Raw genomic sequence first — 18,322 nt, 5'->3', positions numbered from 1 at the left:
TATTGTTTTATGATTTCTATAATTTATTTTAAGACAACACAGATTATATTCTAATTATCAGTGTTTTTATTCTGGTAATGGCGCATTCAGAGTACACACACAAAAAAATCTAAATCTTAAACTAAGCAAGCAAGCAAATAAGCAAATAAATAAATAAATAAGCTAATTAATTTATAAACCAATAACAAAAATATTCACCAATAATTAACAAGTCAGGTTATTATTATTATTAGTTCTTTTTCTGACATTCAACAGAATTACAAACATTATTTTTACCATCATTAGAGTGTGTTTTTGTTGAATATTATCATTAGCGGTAAATAGTATGTTACATTTGTAGAGGTAGTAATTGGTTTTGTTATTATTATTTTATGTTTAAAAGCATATTTTCATACTTTTCGTTTAGCGCTGTTTCCTGTCTGCCTCGCTCTGATTGGTCCGCGCTCCCACGGGCGGAAGTTGTCCTCTGCTCTGATGGCGGAGGTCAGCCGTAGGCTGGGAGCCGGACTCCACAAACTGTCCTCTTTAAAAACTTATCATGCCGTTTCCGTGAGTGACCGCCAGCCTGCCGCCCCCGCCGGGCCCTGCTTTAGCGGGAGAGCAGCGCTGAGGAGTAACGGCGGCGGCGGCGGCGGCGGCGAGGACGGTTCAGAGGGCAGAAGCGCAGCGCGGTCAAGGCTGGATGAGTTAACCGAGAGACCCGGCTGCGCGGTCCCGGTCCGCGATATGATCTGCCAGACTTTCCCTTACAGTCGGGTTGTAGGGCTGATTTAATGCTGTTGGACTCTGATCAAGCCTGTGTCCAAGATGTCGTTGGTCGGCTGCTCCCTGCTCGCTCTCTGGACTGCAGGATGGCATGTTGGGTAAACAGAAGCGCCCTGCTGACTCTGTGTTCTCCCAGAATGCAGAGGACTGAGCTTTTCCGCAGGAGTTACTGTACCACCCTGCTGCTGACCGACAGACGGCTTAGGGGCCGCCCCGGGGTCACCGTAACCCAGTCCTGCAGCTGGAGCAACAGCTACAGCCCGGACGTCCCGCTACACAGGAGCAAGACGGCATACTACGAGATCCTCCAGGTAGGGGTGGGCGATATGGCAAAAATACTATATCACGATACTTCAAGACATTTTCATGATACAGGATATGCATCATATTTAGATTGTCTGAGATTTTATAAGTTGCAACAGACAAAATGAAAACTGTAGTGCCACATGTAAAATATGATAACAATAATAACAATTATTATAATAATTATGATAATAATAATAAACTTACAACAGTGATTTTTAATCAATGTTTTACAAACTGCACTGCAATAAATCCAGTAAAACAGGCCTATTTATGCTCACTTTGGAAGGAAACATGTAGTTGTCCAGTGTTCTTTATGTACCGATGATGTCCATGTTACACTCAGAAAAGTGTTTTGTGACATAATTTATCACAGCAAGAATATCATCATATTGCCCACCTCTACCTCCAGGTGTCTCCCAACGCCACACAGGCCCAGATCAAGACGGCCTACTACAAGCAGTCCTTCCTCTACCACCCTGACAAGAACGCAGGCAGTGAGGAGGCCACACAGCGCTTCTCCCAGATCAGTGAAGCCTACAGCATCCTGGGCAGCGTGGGCCTGAGGAAGAAGTACGACCGAGGCATTCTGAGTTCTGCGGACATCCAGGGTGCGGGAAGACCCTCTGGGAAGGAGGCTTCGGCCACTTCGCGCACATCAGGTCCACAGCATCAGGGGCAGCAGCGCTCCAAGCCACGTTCCAACGTCACAGTGGGAGGGAAGCCGGTGTTCGACTTTGACGCCTTTTACCAGGCACACTACGGCGAGCAGCTGCAGAGGGAGCAGGCCCTGCGCCAGTGGAGGAAGCAGTTCCAGCAGAAGCAGCAGCACGACTTCAGGAATTGGAAGCTCGGCAAGATGATGGAGATGGGGGTCGGGGTGCTGCTGGCTTTGGGGGTTGCCATTATTTTCAGCATGAGGTCTTGAAATGGCGGTTGCCACCCAAGAGAAAGGAGGCACTGAATCTCAGATGGCTCTATACTGCATTTGTGCACCATGTAGGTCATGAAATAATTGCTTCTGCAGACAAACAGTGCATCACATGTATAACAAAGAGCCGCTGACCCGTACTGGACATATACAGCACTATTTGGGTATAGAAGCTGTGGTTTCTTGATTCACGTAGTGCACTGGATAGGGAGTAGGGAGCCATTTGGGATTCAGCAGTGGTCTTTATGGCAGAGGAGCCCAACTGTGGTTCTGTAAGACCTGAGTTTTGGTAATTTTCCCCCTCAGACTCACCTGTTTGAAATAATTGCCAGGTTTAGTGTTTGTTTTGCGTAAGAAACTGACCAATTTGTTCTCTTTTCTGACCTTCCAGGACCACAGTTGGGCTTCTATGGCTGTACAGAGGGGGGAAAGTGTTATTGTGCTTAACAGGAATATGAGCTCAGCTCATTAGCCAAATAATATGGATGTGAGATATTTAAGGGGAATTCCACCTGTTTTAAAAAAATTCTACATAATTGTATGGTTGATATGTAAACAGTTATTCAGAGTGGTTTGGTGTGAAATGGTTGATTGTAGAGACTCAGATTTCTTTACAGTGGTGGTGATACGAACCAGGGTGACTACAACACTTAATTTAGCCATTTTACTTACTATCTAATAACAACAATGTACCTACATTAATCATTTATATGTAATGTTAAAACATACGTATCGATATGAGAACTGTATGCCAATATCCACTATTTTTCATATCTGCCGATGCCGATTCAAAAGCAGTTCTAAAATGTAGAAACTGGAACTAGATCCACCTGGATTAGCATTACAGAGAAATGTAATGTTTTTTAGAGGGTTAAAAATGCAGTAAAATGAACAAAATAGGAACCCAGTGTCACCTAAACATTCTGCTCTTCTTTAGTTCAATAAATGTAATTAAACATCAGTGTAAAATCACCTGTCCGATGCCGATATGATATGATTTTGATATCATTGTGCATCCCTAGAAAAACGGGTACTATTTTGCCTTACAACATCCTGCATGTTCTCCACCCTGAATGTATTAAAAGAAAAATGATTAGACCAAAATCTCATCTCAAAACCTGTTTAATGTGTAATAACTTAGAATAGCTTAGAAGCTTCTAATCACTATCACTGTGAACAATTCTGTAGGTTTCTCTAGAACAGAGCATTTCATATTAAACCACTCTGAATGACTTTGTTTACGTCTTAACTATTTACTTATGCTGGTAAAATTGGTGAAATTCAAATTTAAATCTCCTTTAAGTGACTTCAAGTTCATGTAGTTCTTTTAAGGAGAACTCCAGCAATTTTCACATTAACCTCTATCTTCTGCATCTGCAGCATGCAGTCAGTCACCACAGATGATTGGTTAACAAACATGTAAAAGTCTCTAGAGTTAAACCAGTAACCAATTGAGTGGAAACACACTTAGGCCCAGTCCCACTTCTTCTTTTTACCCCTACCCCTTGTTTTTGAGTGTCACCCTAACCCCTTGGAACTGAGTTACAATGGGTAGTGGTTAAAATCTTCCCCTATGAAATGGGACCCTCAAATAAAGAGAGCATTACTTCATTAACAGCGACTGCGCTGCACTGTAGGCGACCCGGCCCGTCTGTAGTGACAGCAGAGGAGGGTAAAGTTCAGCTCCTCACTGCTGGGCTTTAGTTACATTTAGGCCATCATATCCTTTCAAAGAGGGGTATAAAACAGTTATTTTCTATCGCCCACCGCTAATTCTCTGGTGGTATGAAGCTGAAGTCAGATATTCACCAGCTTATTGTTCGAACTTTCCCGTTCCACCTTAAATGGAGCCGCAGGTACATTCAGGCGCTTCAGGCGTTAGAACTCCTGGACTATTTAAGGTGGAATGGGAAAGTTAGCTGGCTAGCTACCGAAACGTTAGCGTGCTATTAGCGTTTTTTATGCTTGTTATGTAGAAAACGACCATAATACATTGAAACGACATTAAACTAAAATAAAACAATGGTTATCATAATTTTTTAACGGAGAAAATTCTCACATTTGTGGGTTTCTTTGGTCGCTCGCGCAGCTGTCTTGCCGCTTTTTCTTTTTTTTCTCATATCACAGTTTGGAGTGTGACTCTGAAAAACCTCCGTTTGGGGGGCCATGTAGCCCGAACACTTCGCCCTACCCCTCAATCTCAACTAAAATTGGGACACCCCAACCCTAAACGTGAACGCGCGAAACAGAGGGCTAAGGGCCAAGTGGTAGGGGCGAGGGGTGAAATGGGATTGGGCCTTATAATAGAAGCTAATGGGCAGGGTGGAAAAATGCTGGCAGTATTCCTTTACTCCTATGAGGTCCATCATTGCACCTGCTGACGTATACCTCCAGTGTGTCTTACAGGGTTTGTTTGAAGATTTACCAATAAAAAAACCCACATATATAAATGCAATATCAAACAAACGTAAATAAATAAAATTCTCTTGTGCTGGTGCGATGATGGGCCTCATAAAACTTCAGCTCTCTGGAGGCAAAATTTATTTGACCTCTTGTTAAGTGATTTTAGGTACTGTTTAATGGCCTATTTTTGGCCATTTTGTCTAAAGCTCTATTTTAAAAGTAAAGTCCTATTGTAAAACTGTAAAAATCACCTTTCATGGTTTTAGACCCACATTTTTGCACAGTTTGCACATTGACCTAATTACTCATGTATTCAGCTGTTGAAAGCATAATGTGAGTACTGTTGTAGAATTTCCTGTGTCCAGGCCAGTCGGACACTACCATGTCCTGAATATTTTAGCATACGTCAAACGTCACCTCACCTCATGACTTGACATGCAGTAAATAAAAGCTAACCGTGAGATCTGGTCTGGCACAACAAAGTGCAGTGTGCCTTCTCAGGTTTGTTGAAGGGTTTTTTTGTTTGTGCATATAAAAATCCAGATATGTAAACCCAAATACTATTGTTCACAGTTCTGTAGCATAAATAAATTTTATGATCAGGAACTGACAGTATGGAGAGGTGAACTCTATTCATTATGAAACCAATGCTGTTCTCCACTGAAGTTGTCTGTATGAAAGGGCAGGCCAGATTTCATTTCAGGGAACCTGTAATTAACCATGTGTCCACTAGATGGCAGATGCTATGTACAGAAGAAGCCAGTTTATTTTGGTGATTTCCTGTTCATGCATACGTGATTCAGCAGGTCTGGAGGCCAGATTTACAAAGACTTATCTTAAAGAAGAATTCCAATAATTATTTAAAGATTTCTATGTGATTTGATCACAGATGTAAACAGAGTCATTCAGAGTGGTTTGGTGTGAAATGGTTCAGATTTCTTTACAGTGGTGGTGATAGGAACCAGGGGTCACCATGACTACAACACAAATATAGACATTTATTTACTATCGAAAACCACCAGTGAACCTACATGAGTCTTCTGAGTTTTATAATAATGTATTTATTTATGTAATGTTATGTAATAATATAACTTATATTACATACATATGTAATATATTTATATAATAAATTGTTGTGTTTGTAATATATTTACGTAATTCAATTAATATCTTAATCTTTATTTATGTAATGTTGATGATAGTAAAAGTGTGATACATCTGAAAAAGGTTTTATTCAAGATGACGTCCTGCATGTACCTGTCCACCATGAATGCATTTTAAAAAAATACACATTTTAGGCCAAAATGTTATCTCAAAATTATAATAAAACAAAGGCTCAGGAATCTGGCAGCGTATTCAGAACCATTTCAATAACTTTTTGTAAAGGAGTGTTTAGACATAACTGAATGACGTCTGGTTCCTATCATCACCACTGTGAAAAATTCTGACTCTGTAAGTTTCTCTAGAACAGAGCATTTCACACCAAACCACTCTGAAAGACTCTGTTTACACCTTAACCATTTAATTATGCAGAATTTTTCAGTGGAATCAGTATCTTTCAATTAAAAGTGGAAGTGAAGCGCCAAAAATATACTCAAGGGAATGCAAACCATAAGCACATAAAGGAAAAAAGGAAATGATTTATCAGATAAATGGAGGGTTTCTTTTCTTGGTGGTCTGTGGTTAAGGGTCAGTAATGGTCATTTCAGACAGACACAATTGAATCGTTGTGGGCAGTTTTATTTACACTGATATTAATGTGGTTGGATGTTTTAAAAAAACAGGACTGCGTAAATTTTCACTACCAAGCATTATCTCAAATATTTGAATAGCCTATTTTTGAAAATTGAGTGAAAGATCAAGTATTCAATTTCAGTAACACGGTAACGGTGAGCTCTTACTAACAGTATATCAAGTGTGAACACCTCTGGTATATAATGGTGGAACATCCAAACACACACACACACACACACACATATATATACACACCGATCAGGCGTACCATTATGACCACCTCCTTGTTTCTACGCTCATTGTCCATTTTATCAGCTCCACTTACTATATAGGTGCACTTTGTAGTTCTACAGTTACAGACTGTAGTCCATCTGTTTCTCTGCATATTTTGTTAGCCCCCTTTTACCCTGATCAGTGTATGTATATACACAGACTATTATTATTATTATATCCTAGAATGAACGTTACAGTCTTCACTCTGTGAACAGTTTCTTTTTATCAAATCGAGCAAAAAATTCATTTTTAAACAGATTGTTCACAGATTTTATTCACAGAAATATAAAGTAGTATGTCAAGTACATCACTTTGTACAAAATTGCACAGACTCTTCAAAACTCAGGGTTACAAAAAGAAGAGAGAGAATGACACAACCGAACAGAAAACAGGTATGGACATAAATAAACTAACAAAAGGGGCTTTATTCGTTTATTTATTTAATTATCTAGAGGTGGGGGGGGTGGTGGAGGTGATGATACACAAATAAAAACTCTGTAGGAAAATGATATTTACAAATGGCTGAGAAATAAATACGTTTCAAAAAATACAATTCAGATTGGCACATGTACCACTGTGAGTTTCTCCTTTTCTCTCCCAGTCTGCCTAGTGTTCATTTTAACCCAGGTGTGTGTGTGTGTGTGTGTAAGAGAGTGCACCCTCTAAACCCAGCCATTTATGTTGTTAATACTGAAGGGATTCAAAAGTACACACGAAAACATTAGTCACAGCCACACAGTCAGCACTTAATAACCCATTAAAGCTCATTACTGATTAGTTACTGCAGTTATTCTTCTAGCACTGCTATACTGTCCTTATCCCTTTATGCATAAAGGTTAGGGTTAAATAATATCCCGGTTGGTACTGTGCATCAACGAATAGAGGCCTAGACAGTATGTACAAAGTAACAGATGAGAAGATTGTTCTGATAAGGTATTAAAGGGTAAACCTTGACTTGAAGTGACAGTTCAGTGACAAATCAAATTCACACATTTCTCCCCTTGAACAAAAGTACGAATAGAATTTATGCCTGAAGTGGCAGTCCCACCTATTTTCCAAAAATTCTACGTAATTAAACAGTTAAGATGTAAACAGAGTCATTCAGAGTGGTTTGGTGCGAAATGCTCTGTTCTAGAGAAACCTAATGAGTCTGAATTGTTCACAGTGGTGGTGATAGGAACCAGACGTCTGAAGAGTTTCATGGCTCAAAAAGCGACATTACAGATCTTATTAGATGAAATGGTTATGAATATGCTGCCTGATATCTGAGACATTGTTTTACGACTGTTTTGAGATAAGCTCTTGGCCAAAAAAGCTATTCCTGGTGGAGGGATACATGCAATGTGTTGTGAGGCAAAATAGTCCCCAAATAAAACATTTTTTCACATATATTTTTCATATGTTTACATTTTTTACCCTTATCAACATTCCATATACTCAGAGGACTCATGTAGGGTCACTGGTGGTTTTGGATAGTAAATAAAATGGCTATATTGGTGTTGTAGTCATGGCGACCCCTGGTTCCTATCACCACCACTGTTAAGAAATCTGAGGCTCTGCAATCAACTGTTTCACACCAAACCACTCTGAATGACTGTTTACATCCCAAACACACACTAAATTATGGGGGAATTTTGAAAAATTAGTGGAATTCCCCTTTAAAGCCACCGCACTCCAGACATGCAGTGTCAAAAAATTGAAAGCCATTGTTTTTAATAAAGGTGCACACCAGTGTCGTCAGCGGGTCTCAACAATGTTCAGCTTCTTTAAGCACCACAACGAGTCGCTCAGCGTTTTTCCATAATAAATGTTAGCGACCTACTAGCCATGTCTTTTTATTCACCCTATATCGTTTAGCTCGAAAACAGTGAGTGAAGAGGGAGCAAACGTGATAAATTCATAAATTACATATAAATTTTATATATATATATAAATCCATAATATTAGAGTGAACTGGAGCTCAGCCCTGTGATACAGCTGGCCACTTCTTATTCCCTCCGTTATATCAAACACAGGCCTGCCAAACAGCAGAGGGCGCCCGCGAGCGAGTCCTCAATGAATGGGAGTAAATGGAGCTCATTTGCACCAAAACTTTAATGTAATTTTAGAAAATAGAAGGATGTATTTCACTAAAAAGGCAAAGAAAACTTACCTATGTATTTCCTTTTTTCGACAGCAAACGAGTTTTGGGTAGCAGAGCGCTAACATTACTGCTGTCCGCGCTCACAGATGTCATGAACATACATGAGGCGCCATTTTAAACTCCTAAAAATCGAGTTTAAAAGCTCTTAAAATACAACAGTGGTGTTAAAATGTTTTATGCCATTCAGTGTTTAGGAAACAAATGTATTCTTTTACATTAAAAAATGTATAAGTATTTATAGACTATGATTTTACTCAAATGCTCCATCTTAGCCCATTCATTTTGGACTCACTCGGGAGCGCCCTCTAGCGTTTGAGAAAACCGGAAGACACTGCGTAGTGGTCATTCTCCTCCCTACATGTTCTCTGGCGTTAGCCCTCTCATCAGGAGAGCGCAAGTTTGATTCTGGTGTTGCTACAGTTGTTTGTGCCTGGGAGGCCACAAATGGTCCTCCCTCCCCCACCTCACTCAGGACGATACTAGCTAACTAACGCGGGCGTCTGTTAGCTACCATAGTGCTCCCCTCCAAGTGTGTTGAGCTGCCCAATGACACTGCATTAGCAGCAGTTCAAATCTTGGTGATGGGGGAGACCTTGCTAGCAAGCAGAATTAGCAATGACTAAATTGGGGAGAATTTAAAGAAAAGAGAAACAAACATAATCAAGTCTACTCACGATTATTATGCAATGTGAGGTGGTTTGAGGCAAGTGTGATGGTTTAGCTATGCTAATTAGCATGGTAAAATGCTACGTTCGACCTTCACGTGTGTGGAAGTGGGAAAACTAAAATGTCTTTGATGTTAGCGACATGCTAGCCAGCTACCATGAGTGATATGAGTGATAACTCCAAAACAGGGAACTTTATAGTCAATGTTATCAATTTAACCAATTACTATATCTGTATTTTAACTGATCTATAACAAATATCACACAAAGGTAGATAACTGGGTCTTTATTACTGCTGAGTGTGAGAAGCCGTTTTGATTTAATGTCATACGCCGAGCTCGGAGTTCAGAACACCATCCTCACCTTCCGAGTAGGAATTCCTAGTTAAGGGGCATTGTCTGATTTTTCCTAGCTGGAGGTGGGAGTTATGAGCTTCAGCTAAGTGGAGCATAAGCATCTACTACTTGTTAGTTACATTAGCCTCACTGCTTCACTGCAAAACTAAAGGAGCTAATTGGTCTTGGCTAATTATCTACATCTGGGTTAAGGAGAAAACTGTGTAAGCTTGACTTTGCGCTGAAGTATTCCTTTAATGTGGATAAGTGGACTGCTAGGATTCTTGATATGAACATTGAGTATAGTTGTGAACGGTCAGGCTTGTGAATGCATGGACAACGATGTACCAGCACATTACTTTACTTGCTAAGAAATGTGACGTAGAGTTTCTGTTTGCTGATATAGTGCAATAAAGTGTGGCTGATGTACAGGAGCTGATCCGTAGTGCATTGTACCCGCCGCCCAAAAACGAGCCAAGCACTCTTTGTTGGCTTAGTTAATTGCAACCATTCGCTTCTAGAGAACTGACCCTGTTCACCCCGGCTGTCGCTAGCCAGAGCTGCCACGTTCAACTTGTGGGAAGCCATCTCCACAAAGCCCAAGAGACGGTGTGTGTGTGTGTGGGACGTTCTATCAACAGCTTCATACACATAAGTGGAGACACTCGGGGGGAAATCAATTCGGCTGGGGAGCTTTTAACTTTTTTGATCAGTTAGCAGGGCCTGAGGACGGCGGGGGTGGGAGAAAAAGGTCGAGCGAGGGGGCATCTGCAGGAAACGGCTTGATGAAGGTTAAGCACTGTCAGATGTCTCGCTGCGACAGCTTCCTCTCCGGAAAGGAAAAGCTCCGTATCAAAACGCCGCAGAGCGGGATCGTCCTAACTTCGCAGATGAATGAAGAAAACAGATAGAAAAGTATGCAGTGAGTCCTTGAAGCCAAGCTGCAGGGTCCTTGGTGGTGGAGGGACCTTTTCCCTTTGCTTTCAGGAATTTGTGTAATTTGAAAAACTGTTGCGTAGGAAATCTTATTTAAATAAAAATAGTCTACAAAGAACAACCAAATTCCTGAAGAAGCGCATGTATCCTTGTATGAAATTTGGATACATCCTCTCTGTAGGGTAATGCTCACCAATCGTGGTCCTGGAAAACCCCTGTTCGGCACATTTTATTGTTTTACCTGCTCTAACAAACCTACTATCAGCTCAGGAATGGCTTGTTATTTAGCCAGCAGTGTAAAAGCGAAGGTGATAACTCAAGTGAAATGATTTTGGAATATTTTATCATGAATTGTAATACATTCTATAAAGTATGCACTCATTTTTTTTTTTCCCAAAATACAATTTTCAGGTTGTTTTCAAAAATATAAAACCAAAAAAAAATCTTTGGTATTGTTTTTTATTGTGTATATTGCACTTCTGTATTAACAGTTCCTCCAAGTGTTTAAAAAAAATCTGAATCGTACCATTGAGATTTCTTAACGGTTCCTGAAGAATCAGAATTGCATCAAACTGCTGTGAGGTCAGATATTTTGCATCCCTATGAGCTGATTAGTTGGATCAGGTGTGGTGGGAGCAGGGAAAACAACAAAATATGAAGGGCAGGGGTTCTTCTGGACCACCACTGCAAGAGTCCAGGGCTGCTGGACCTTTCAGTAGAAAGAGTACTGGTTCTCCACAGCTCTTGTCCTCCGTGCGCCTTCACCATCGTGGTACTCCTCTGTGCCGCCAGCAGGGGGCTCCAGCAGCCTCTCTGCGCTGTTGCTCCGGCTGTGGAGGCCTCCACCCAGGCCTCCTGGCGGCTGAGCCGTGGGGGAGGAAGAGGAGCTGGAGGAGAGCGGGCCGTCGGATGAGGGGGCCGCTGGAGGCTGCGGGACGCTGGGGAGGTGGTGGTGGTTCAGCTGGGTGGCTTCTGTCCGGCAGCTGGGTGCCTCACGTGGGGGAGCGGGAACATGGGGAACATCTGCAATGAAGTGAAAACAGTAAATAATCAGTGAAAAGTCAGATTTACATAAATTTCCCTTCTAATGCCAAATGTAGTCAATCAGCCAAGAGAAGTCTGGTGCCTGCAGTTTGCTGTTTTTTCAGGTTATGAGGTTAATTTGGCTAATAAGTAATGGAAGCCCCACAAATTGAGCAAACTGCATGTCTACATCATCACACACTCGCCTCAAACTGTGTCGAGCTGTTAAACAATCTCAAATAGACTTGCTTATGTGGTTCCTGACACTGTATGACACACTGTTATCTAAAAAATGGATAAAAGTGGAGACAAAATTCAGGCTTCAAGATGCCTACTACTGTTTTTAATTGAGCTAATGTACTTTTGACCTTCTTTATAGGTAACAGTAGGTCATAGAGCGTCAGAAGCCACTTAAGTAAGTCTGTTTGAGATTACTTAATAAATCATTGCAGTTTAAGACAGTTTAAGTGTGATAATTTAGGCATGAAGTTGGCAGTTAGCGCAATGCTAATCTGTAGGAGTGTAAGAATTCACAAAATTTCTTATTCAATACAATACAGTGGCAATATGTGCCTGATGTTAAGTCTATTAGAAACATTCAACATTATAATAGTAACATATGTGAAACAAATGTTAAATAGTGTCCCAATTTAATGCTCTAGAAACAAGCTAATATGTTAGCACCAAGCCCACACAGTGGCTACAGGCTAACATCCCAGCTAGAAAAACCAGCATAGACCAGCAGGCCTAGTCACCAGCAAAACCAGGATATGTTGTGTTTTTAAACTGGTATGCTGGATAGCAGCAATGGAAGTTATTATGCCGACCACCAGTAAAACCAACATATGTTGAGTTTTGGATGCTAGTATGCTAAACCAGCACCACACCTGCACTGGACTAGCATAAACCAGCATAGACCAGCATGGAATGCAAGCTGGTCTGTGCTCTTTTTCCAGCAGGGATGCTAAGCATGATACAACGACACGATACCATACCATACGCTGCGACACAATACAACACAAAACAGTACGTTGTATTTTTACATCCCTACTAATTTGCGGGGTTAGGGTTAGTTTCCATTACGAAGCTTACATTAGCCTCGTAGCTCCAGCTCCAGGGATGTATAGCAAAACTAAAAAGAGTTAGCAAAACTTTTGCTTTGGATGTAGCACTTTATTTGATTCATGTTACTTAAATAGGCAGCTGAAATTTTACTTAAGAATCTGAAATGGCAAATTGGCCCATTAAAGAACAAATAATGTTACTTTACTCATAGAAAATACTGGAAATGTGCTGGCATGTTTCAGGAGTTCATCTAGCCCAAACAGTGTGAGCATCAGGTTAAAGATAAAAGCTAATTGTCCAGTTTAGCTGTAAAGAAATTGTGATAAATCGAGCATAAAAATTCATGACTGGTGCATCTGTAGCTAAAACATAACAAAAAGTAAGTGTTATTTTATTACATCGACTACTTAAAAGAAAAATAACAACAGGGTAAAATTTACACTTTCAGTGAATTAGTGAATAGTTCAAAATTTGAGTTTGAAACGTCCACACTTCATTATGAAGCCGGGTTCAGCAGTCTGAACATTCTCCACAAGGGGGAGCTATTAACACTTGTCACTTTTGACTTTGAGCTCAAAAGAGGGCTCAGATCAGATATGCTGTTCAGGTACTGAGACAGAGGAGTCAGACAGGATTAAACAGTAGGGATGATATAGAAGTAAGTTCAAAAATCAGTAAATATTTTTAAATAAACGTTTAGCGGTATTTTAGTAGGTAATTTAGCTGGTTTACTGAACCCATAGCCAAGTTCTTGTTCAAGCTATTAAAATAACTTGGGTAAGCGAACATAAATCCCATTTAGTGTCGATGTCTTAGCGAGTCACTTCATTACAGGGGCATTTCGTAGCCTGTATGAATCTGCTAAACCAGTAAGCTAACCTGTTATATCTGTTTTCCACTTCATTCTCAGTCCATCTGCTACACTGACCAACTGAGTGGCCGAGGACATGCTCAGCGTCCTAACGTTCAGTGTCTTTCAGCAGTCAAAAACAAATTAATTAAAAAAAGTAATTAACTGACATGCTCCTTTTAATAAAGCTAGCATCTTAATGAAGCACGTTTACAAACAGCATCACCGCACTCCTCTGAATATGTGTGTTTGTAGGTATTTGTAGGTGAGTGTGTGACGGAGCCGAGGCCCGTGAGAGAACAGAGGGGCTCTGTGCTGGCTCTATGCTGCCTCTGAGGCCAGGGTGCAGAAAAAGGGGGCTGCAGCAGTGAAACCGCCCCCATCCCAATGGATAGCATTCATTTGCTGTGGCTGGCCTGGCACGGAGAAGGGAAAGAGCGAGAGAACGAGGGAGGGATGGAGCGAGGTAGTTTTCACAGGTTCACTGAGTTTCTGTTGCTTGTGTGCTCTGTCGGACAGGCTCTGTCGTCCATCACACACACACACAGACACACACACACACTACAGCAATGCAGTCCGCAGCCTGCCAGTCAGCTCTCTGTATCCCCATCAGACCCTCTCTCTCTCTCTCTCTCTCTCTCTCTCTCTATCTTTCTCTCTCTCTCTCTATCTTTCTCTCTCTCTCTCTCTCTCTCTCTCTCTTTCTCTCTCTCTCTCTCTCTTTCTCTCAGCATCGCTCATTCGATCTCTGTTTATTCCCTCCATTCATTTACCGGAGGCAGTGGTATGTTTCCCGCCAGGGCTCAGTGGTTGATGGGAAAAGCAGCGCAGCAGAAAAACAGTGACAAAAAGACACTGAGGAGCATGTTGTGCTCTACGCAGTAGGAATATAGCGGTTTGTGGGTACCATTGGTCATTACTGAGGTCCTGCAGGTTTAGTAGTATCCGTAATCCTGCTAATAGCACCGATATTTAATGATGTGACCTCTGATGTAGGGAAAACTGTTGATTTTATAAAGGCTACCAAGCTTTACTTTGCATGTCAATAACAAAAAAAGAGTATTATGCAAATTTTAGAGCCCACCTTTTCATTTACTTAAATCCTGCTTAAAGCAGCCATTAAATTATTCTTTTTTCAGTGTCAGAAAACAAGCAGGAAACATATTAGACAGAAAATTACACATAATTGTATACATATAATATTTAAGAATTTTAACATATGATGTTTACACAATGCCAAAATGAAGTTAGCTTGTGTTACACTGTTTTGGTTTACCTGGCGCATTTATTTTTGCTATATTAAAGATTATGTGTGTGTGTGACTGTATGTGTCTGTCTGCCCTGTGATGGACTGGCGACCTGTCCAGGGTGTTTCCTGCCTTCTGCCCAGTGACCACTGAGATAGGCCCCAGCACACCCCGTGATAATGTGTGTGGGAGTAAACATTCATTGATTTGGTTGGTGTAGTGTAGTGGGCAACACTTCTGCCTTCTATGCTGTAAATTAGGGTTCAATCCCCGCCTGGGCAAGAACCCTACACTATACCAATAAGAGTCTTTGGGCAAGACTCCTAACACTACCTTTGCCTACCTGTGTAAAATGATCAAGTTGTAAGTCACTCTGGATAAGAGCATCTGCCAAATGTTGTAAATGTAAAATTTGGTTATTAGTTTTGTGTAATTTTGTTATTGATGTTTGTGCAAGTCTGATATCCAAGATGCACAAGATGGATCTACAATGAAAAGACTTTCACACAGGATGCTCTTGTGACACTCCTTGACTCCTGTGAGCGCATTTAAGGAACTGGTGATGCCTAAGCAGCCAATCGATACCACAGATAAAATGAGAACTTATAACTTCCACATAAAAATCAAAAAACACTGCTATTTTGTTTTCCGCTTGTTTGTTTGAGAACAGAAAGTTGGATCTAGTAGTTTTTTATTTGTGTGCAGTACCTGTAGGGCTGCGCTGCACCTGGACGTATGAGCGGAGCGTGATGTCAGCTGAGCCGCCGGACTCCAGCGGGATGGGGTGGGCGTGGAAGTGCCTCAGCATGTCGCACACCGTCTGGAACCAGAGGTGATGCACATGGCACTGTCCGTTTTCATTCACAGACAAGCGCAGGTGCTGCCGAAACACAAAGACACAAACGAGAGTGAGGGTTGACTTTAGTTACAGTAATTACACGTTTACTACACTGTGCTGAAGAAGGATTGAGCAATTAAAGAAAGCTCCCACATGACTGAGAGATCAGTTCCAGGAACACACGAGGAAGGCGTGAGGAACTCGCTGCTGAACATGATACTCGAAACACGCTGATGTTGACTGTTACTTTCAGTTACTTCATATTCGACCAAAACAGGAACAAAGCAGCAAAAAAAAAGAAATAGGTCAGAATCTATGTGACGTTCAGAGTCGGTGAAAATGGATGAAGATGTGTCAGTAAATAACGTCCTATTGAGGATAGATGGGGTTTTTCTAGAGATTTCCATGGTTTAAATGACTACCACTGAGATCAGTTATTTAATCCAGTATGAATCTGCAGTGTGTGTAGTTTTACAGTCTGACAGTAATAATTGAGGAGTGATTTTAATCCAGTATGAATCTGCAGTGTGTGTAGTTTTACAGTCTGATGGTAATAAATGAGGAGTGATTTTAATCCAGTATGAATCTGCAGTGTGTGTAGTTTTACAGTCTGATGGTAATAAATGAGGAGTGATTTTAATCCAGTATGAATCTGCAGTGTGTGTAGTTTTTACAGTCTGACAGTAATAATTGAGGAGTGATTTTAATCCAGTATGAATCTGCAGTGTGTGTAGTTTTACAGTCTGACAGTAATAATTGAGGAGTGATTTTAATCCAGTATGAATCTGCAGTGTGTGTAGTTTTATAGTCTGGCGGTAATAATTGTGGAGCGATTTTAATCCAGTATGAATCTGCAGTGTGCGTAGTTTTACAGTCAGACGTTAATAACTGTGGAGTGATTTTAATCCATTTAGGAAAGTACTCCAGTTAGTAGGTAGGAATGACAAATACTTGCTTATTGGCAGCCAGGAAAAAGACCATAACAAGAAAATGGATGCCCCCCTCACCCCCGAGGGTGGAATATTTTACAAAATATTGGGAAAAGTGGATCGTAAACTATCCTATCAGAGTAACTAGCTAGTAATTAAGTGGCTATGTATGAGCTATGTGTGAAATATAATGTAACCCTTGATGTTTGTAAAATGGCCTTATAACCAGTTGGATACTAGATTATCTGCCTGACAGCCTCTGTTCTTTAGTTGTGTTTGCTCACATCTGTATTTATTTGTTTTATCCCCTGGTTTAATATTCCAGTACTAAATGTAAAATGAGAAAAAATAAAGTTAAATAAAGGCTGATAATGCAGGACATGAGTGCTGGTCATAGGAGCAAGGTGGGAACATTCCACCTCCACAAGCAGACAGATCAGTTAACATACAGAACGAGAGCAGGTTTGCCAATCAGTGTTACATCGCAGCAGTACGGACGAAGCCTTCAGAATACCGAGAGGGACACCGGAGTAAGACGGAATCTCAGGCAGCAGGATGTGAAAAGATCACATTTCAGCCGGATCTCAGCGGCTGAGCATCACTGTACGGATGCATGCTCACAGAAAACAGCTAACGGAGCACCTGGGTGGTGGGTGAAGGCGGCAGTATATTCAGAATGAACTCAGTGCCCCTCTTTATCTTGGATGCAAACAGTTTGACACAGTAAACATTTACCAGTTCAACACTACATGTTTGCATTTGCACTAAAATGCTTGTATTTGTCTGTAGGTGCAGTAAATTACTGTATAAACCCTTAGAACAAATTTTTTTATCATGCTATCAGTTTTGTGAGCTGTAGCCTCTTTATAAAGTTTTCCTTTACTTAATATTTTTAAAGGGCTCATATCATGGAAAACTCAATTTTCCCTACAAGAGTTTCATGTTATATATATACTTATATATAATATAAAAGCTAAAATTTTCACAACATATTCTTCACTCGCCAGTCCACACAGCAAAAATAGCCTCTCTGAATTAATTTCTGTGATGTCACAAAAACCAGCACATTTACACATATCCAGCTATTCAGCAGACAGAAGTTTGGCCCCGCCCACTCACACTGAAGTTATGTGTTTCAGCCTGAACTGCTTTTCGAAAAAAAAAGCAAAATACAGGACAACCAGTCAGAACAGAGCTCATTTACATATATCAACTTCAAGAAACTAACAAAAAACAGCTTGTGTTAATTAATCTTTTGGTCCGCATTGTGCTCCACACCCTTCAAGAAGTCTATACTGCTTTCTAGAACATCTACACTTTAGGGCTACAATGATTAAATCATTAATTAGGAAATTCTGGTTTCTGGTTTCATTAGGAAGTTCTGTAAACCGCTCTGTGCCTAAATCTTTGAACGGTTGCATTAAGTCCTATCAAGTTCTAAAGTAACCTCAAACAGAATTAATTTCCAATCAAAATGGCCATAAAGAACAAGTTATTAATTTCTCTGAGAAGATTAGATATAAGATAATCCACTTGCTCAGGGAAGGAGAAAATAACTGAAACAACTGGAGTTCCCAAAACTGGAGTTAAAAAAGTGATTAAAAGGTACAGAGAAAATGAGACTCCTAACAACCACCTGGAAGACCTGGTAGACACCAAACCTGTCCCCATCAGATAAACAGCACTTAAAGCTTTCATCTTCAGCAAATCAAGCTGCTTCAGATCTGAAAACATCCACAGGTGTTTCTGTCTATCCTTCCACAGTGAGAAGACAACAATGGACTGACCACCCCGGAGTCCAGACCTCAACATCACTGAATGTGTTTAACTACTTCAGAAAATCCTCAACCAACTTCTAAGACTGAACTTTGGAGGTGTGTCT

General features: G+C 40.7%; 2 protein-coding genes across 2 annotated transcripts in view; one reads left to right on the top strand and one right to left on the bottom strand.

Annotated features, from left to right (window-relative positions):
* The first annotated feature begins 453 nt into the window (after positions 1–453).
* Positions 454–2,530, top strand: dnajc30b (DnaJ (Hsp40) homolog, subfamily C, member 30b). Its single transcript, XM_036556420.1, is given in 3 exon segments — positions 454–690; positions 693–1,076; positions 1,481–2,530. Coding segments are annotated over 3 exon segments (1,116 nt in total). The 5' UTR covers positions 454–474; the 3' UTR covers positions 1,997–2,530.
* An 8,491-nt stretch (positions 2,531–11,021) lies between these two features.
* The window catches only part of LOC118797330 (SH2B adapter protein 2), a 47,492-nt gene continuing 40,191 nt past the window's right edge, over positions 11,022–18,322 (bottom strand). Inside the window, exons 8-9 of the mRNA XM_036556659.1 lie at positions 15,382–15,553; positions 11,022–11,511 (exon numbers count right to left, since the gene is read on the bottom strand). Of these exons, the coding sequence (XP_036412552.1) occupies positions 11,201–11,511; positions 15,382–15,553 (483 nt within the window). The 3' untranslated portion in view covers positions 11,022–11,200. The remainder of the gene's footprint in view (positions 11,512–15,381; positions 15,554–18,322) is intronic.

Source organism: Colossoma macropomum, unplaced genomic scaffold (genome assembly GCF_904425465.1).
Source record: "Colossoma macropomum unplaced genomic scaffold, Colossoma_macropomum, whole genome shotgun sequence".
Classification (NCBI taxonomy): Eukaryota; Metazoa; Chordata; class Actinopteri; order Characiformes; family Serrasalmidae; genus Colossoma; species Colossoma macropomum.
This window is presented reverse-complemented; position numbering and strand designations above follow the sequence as displayed.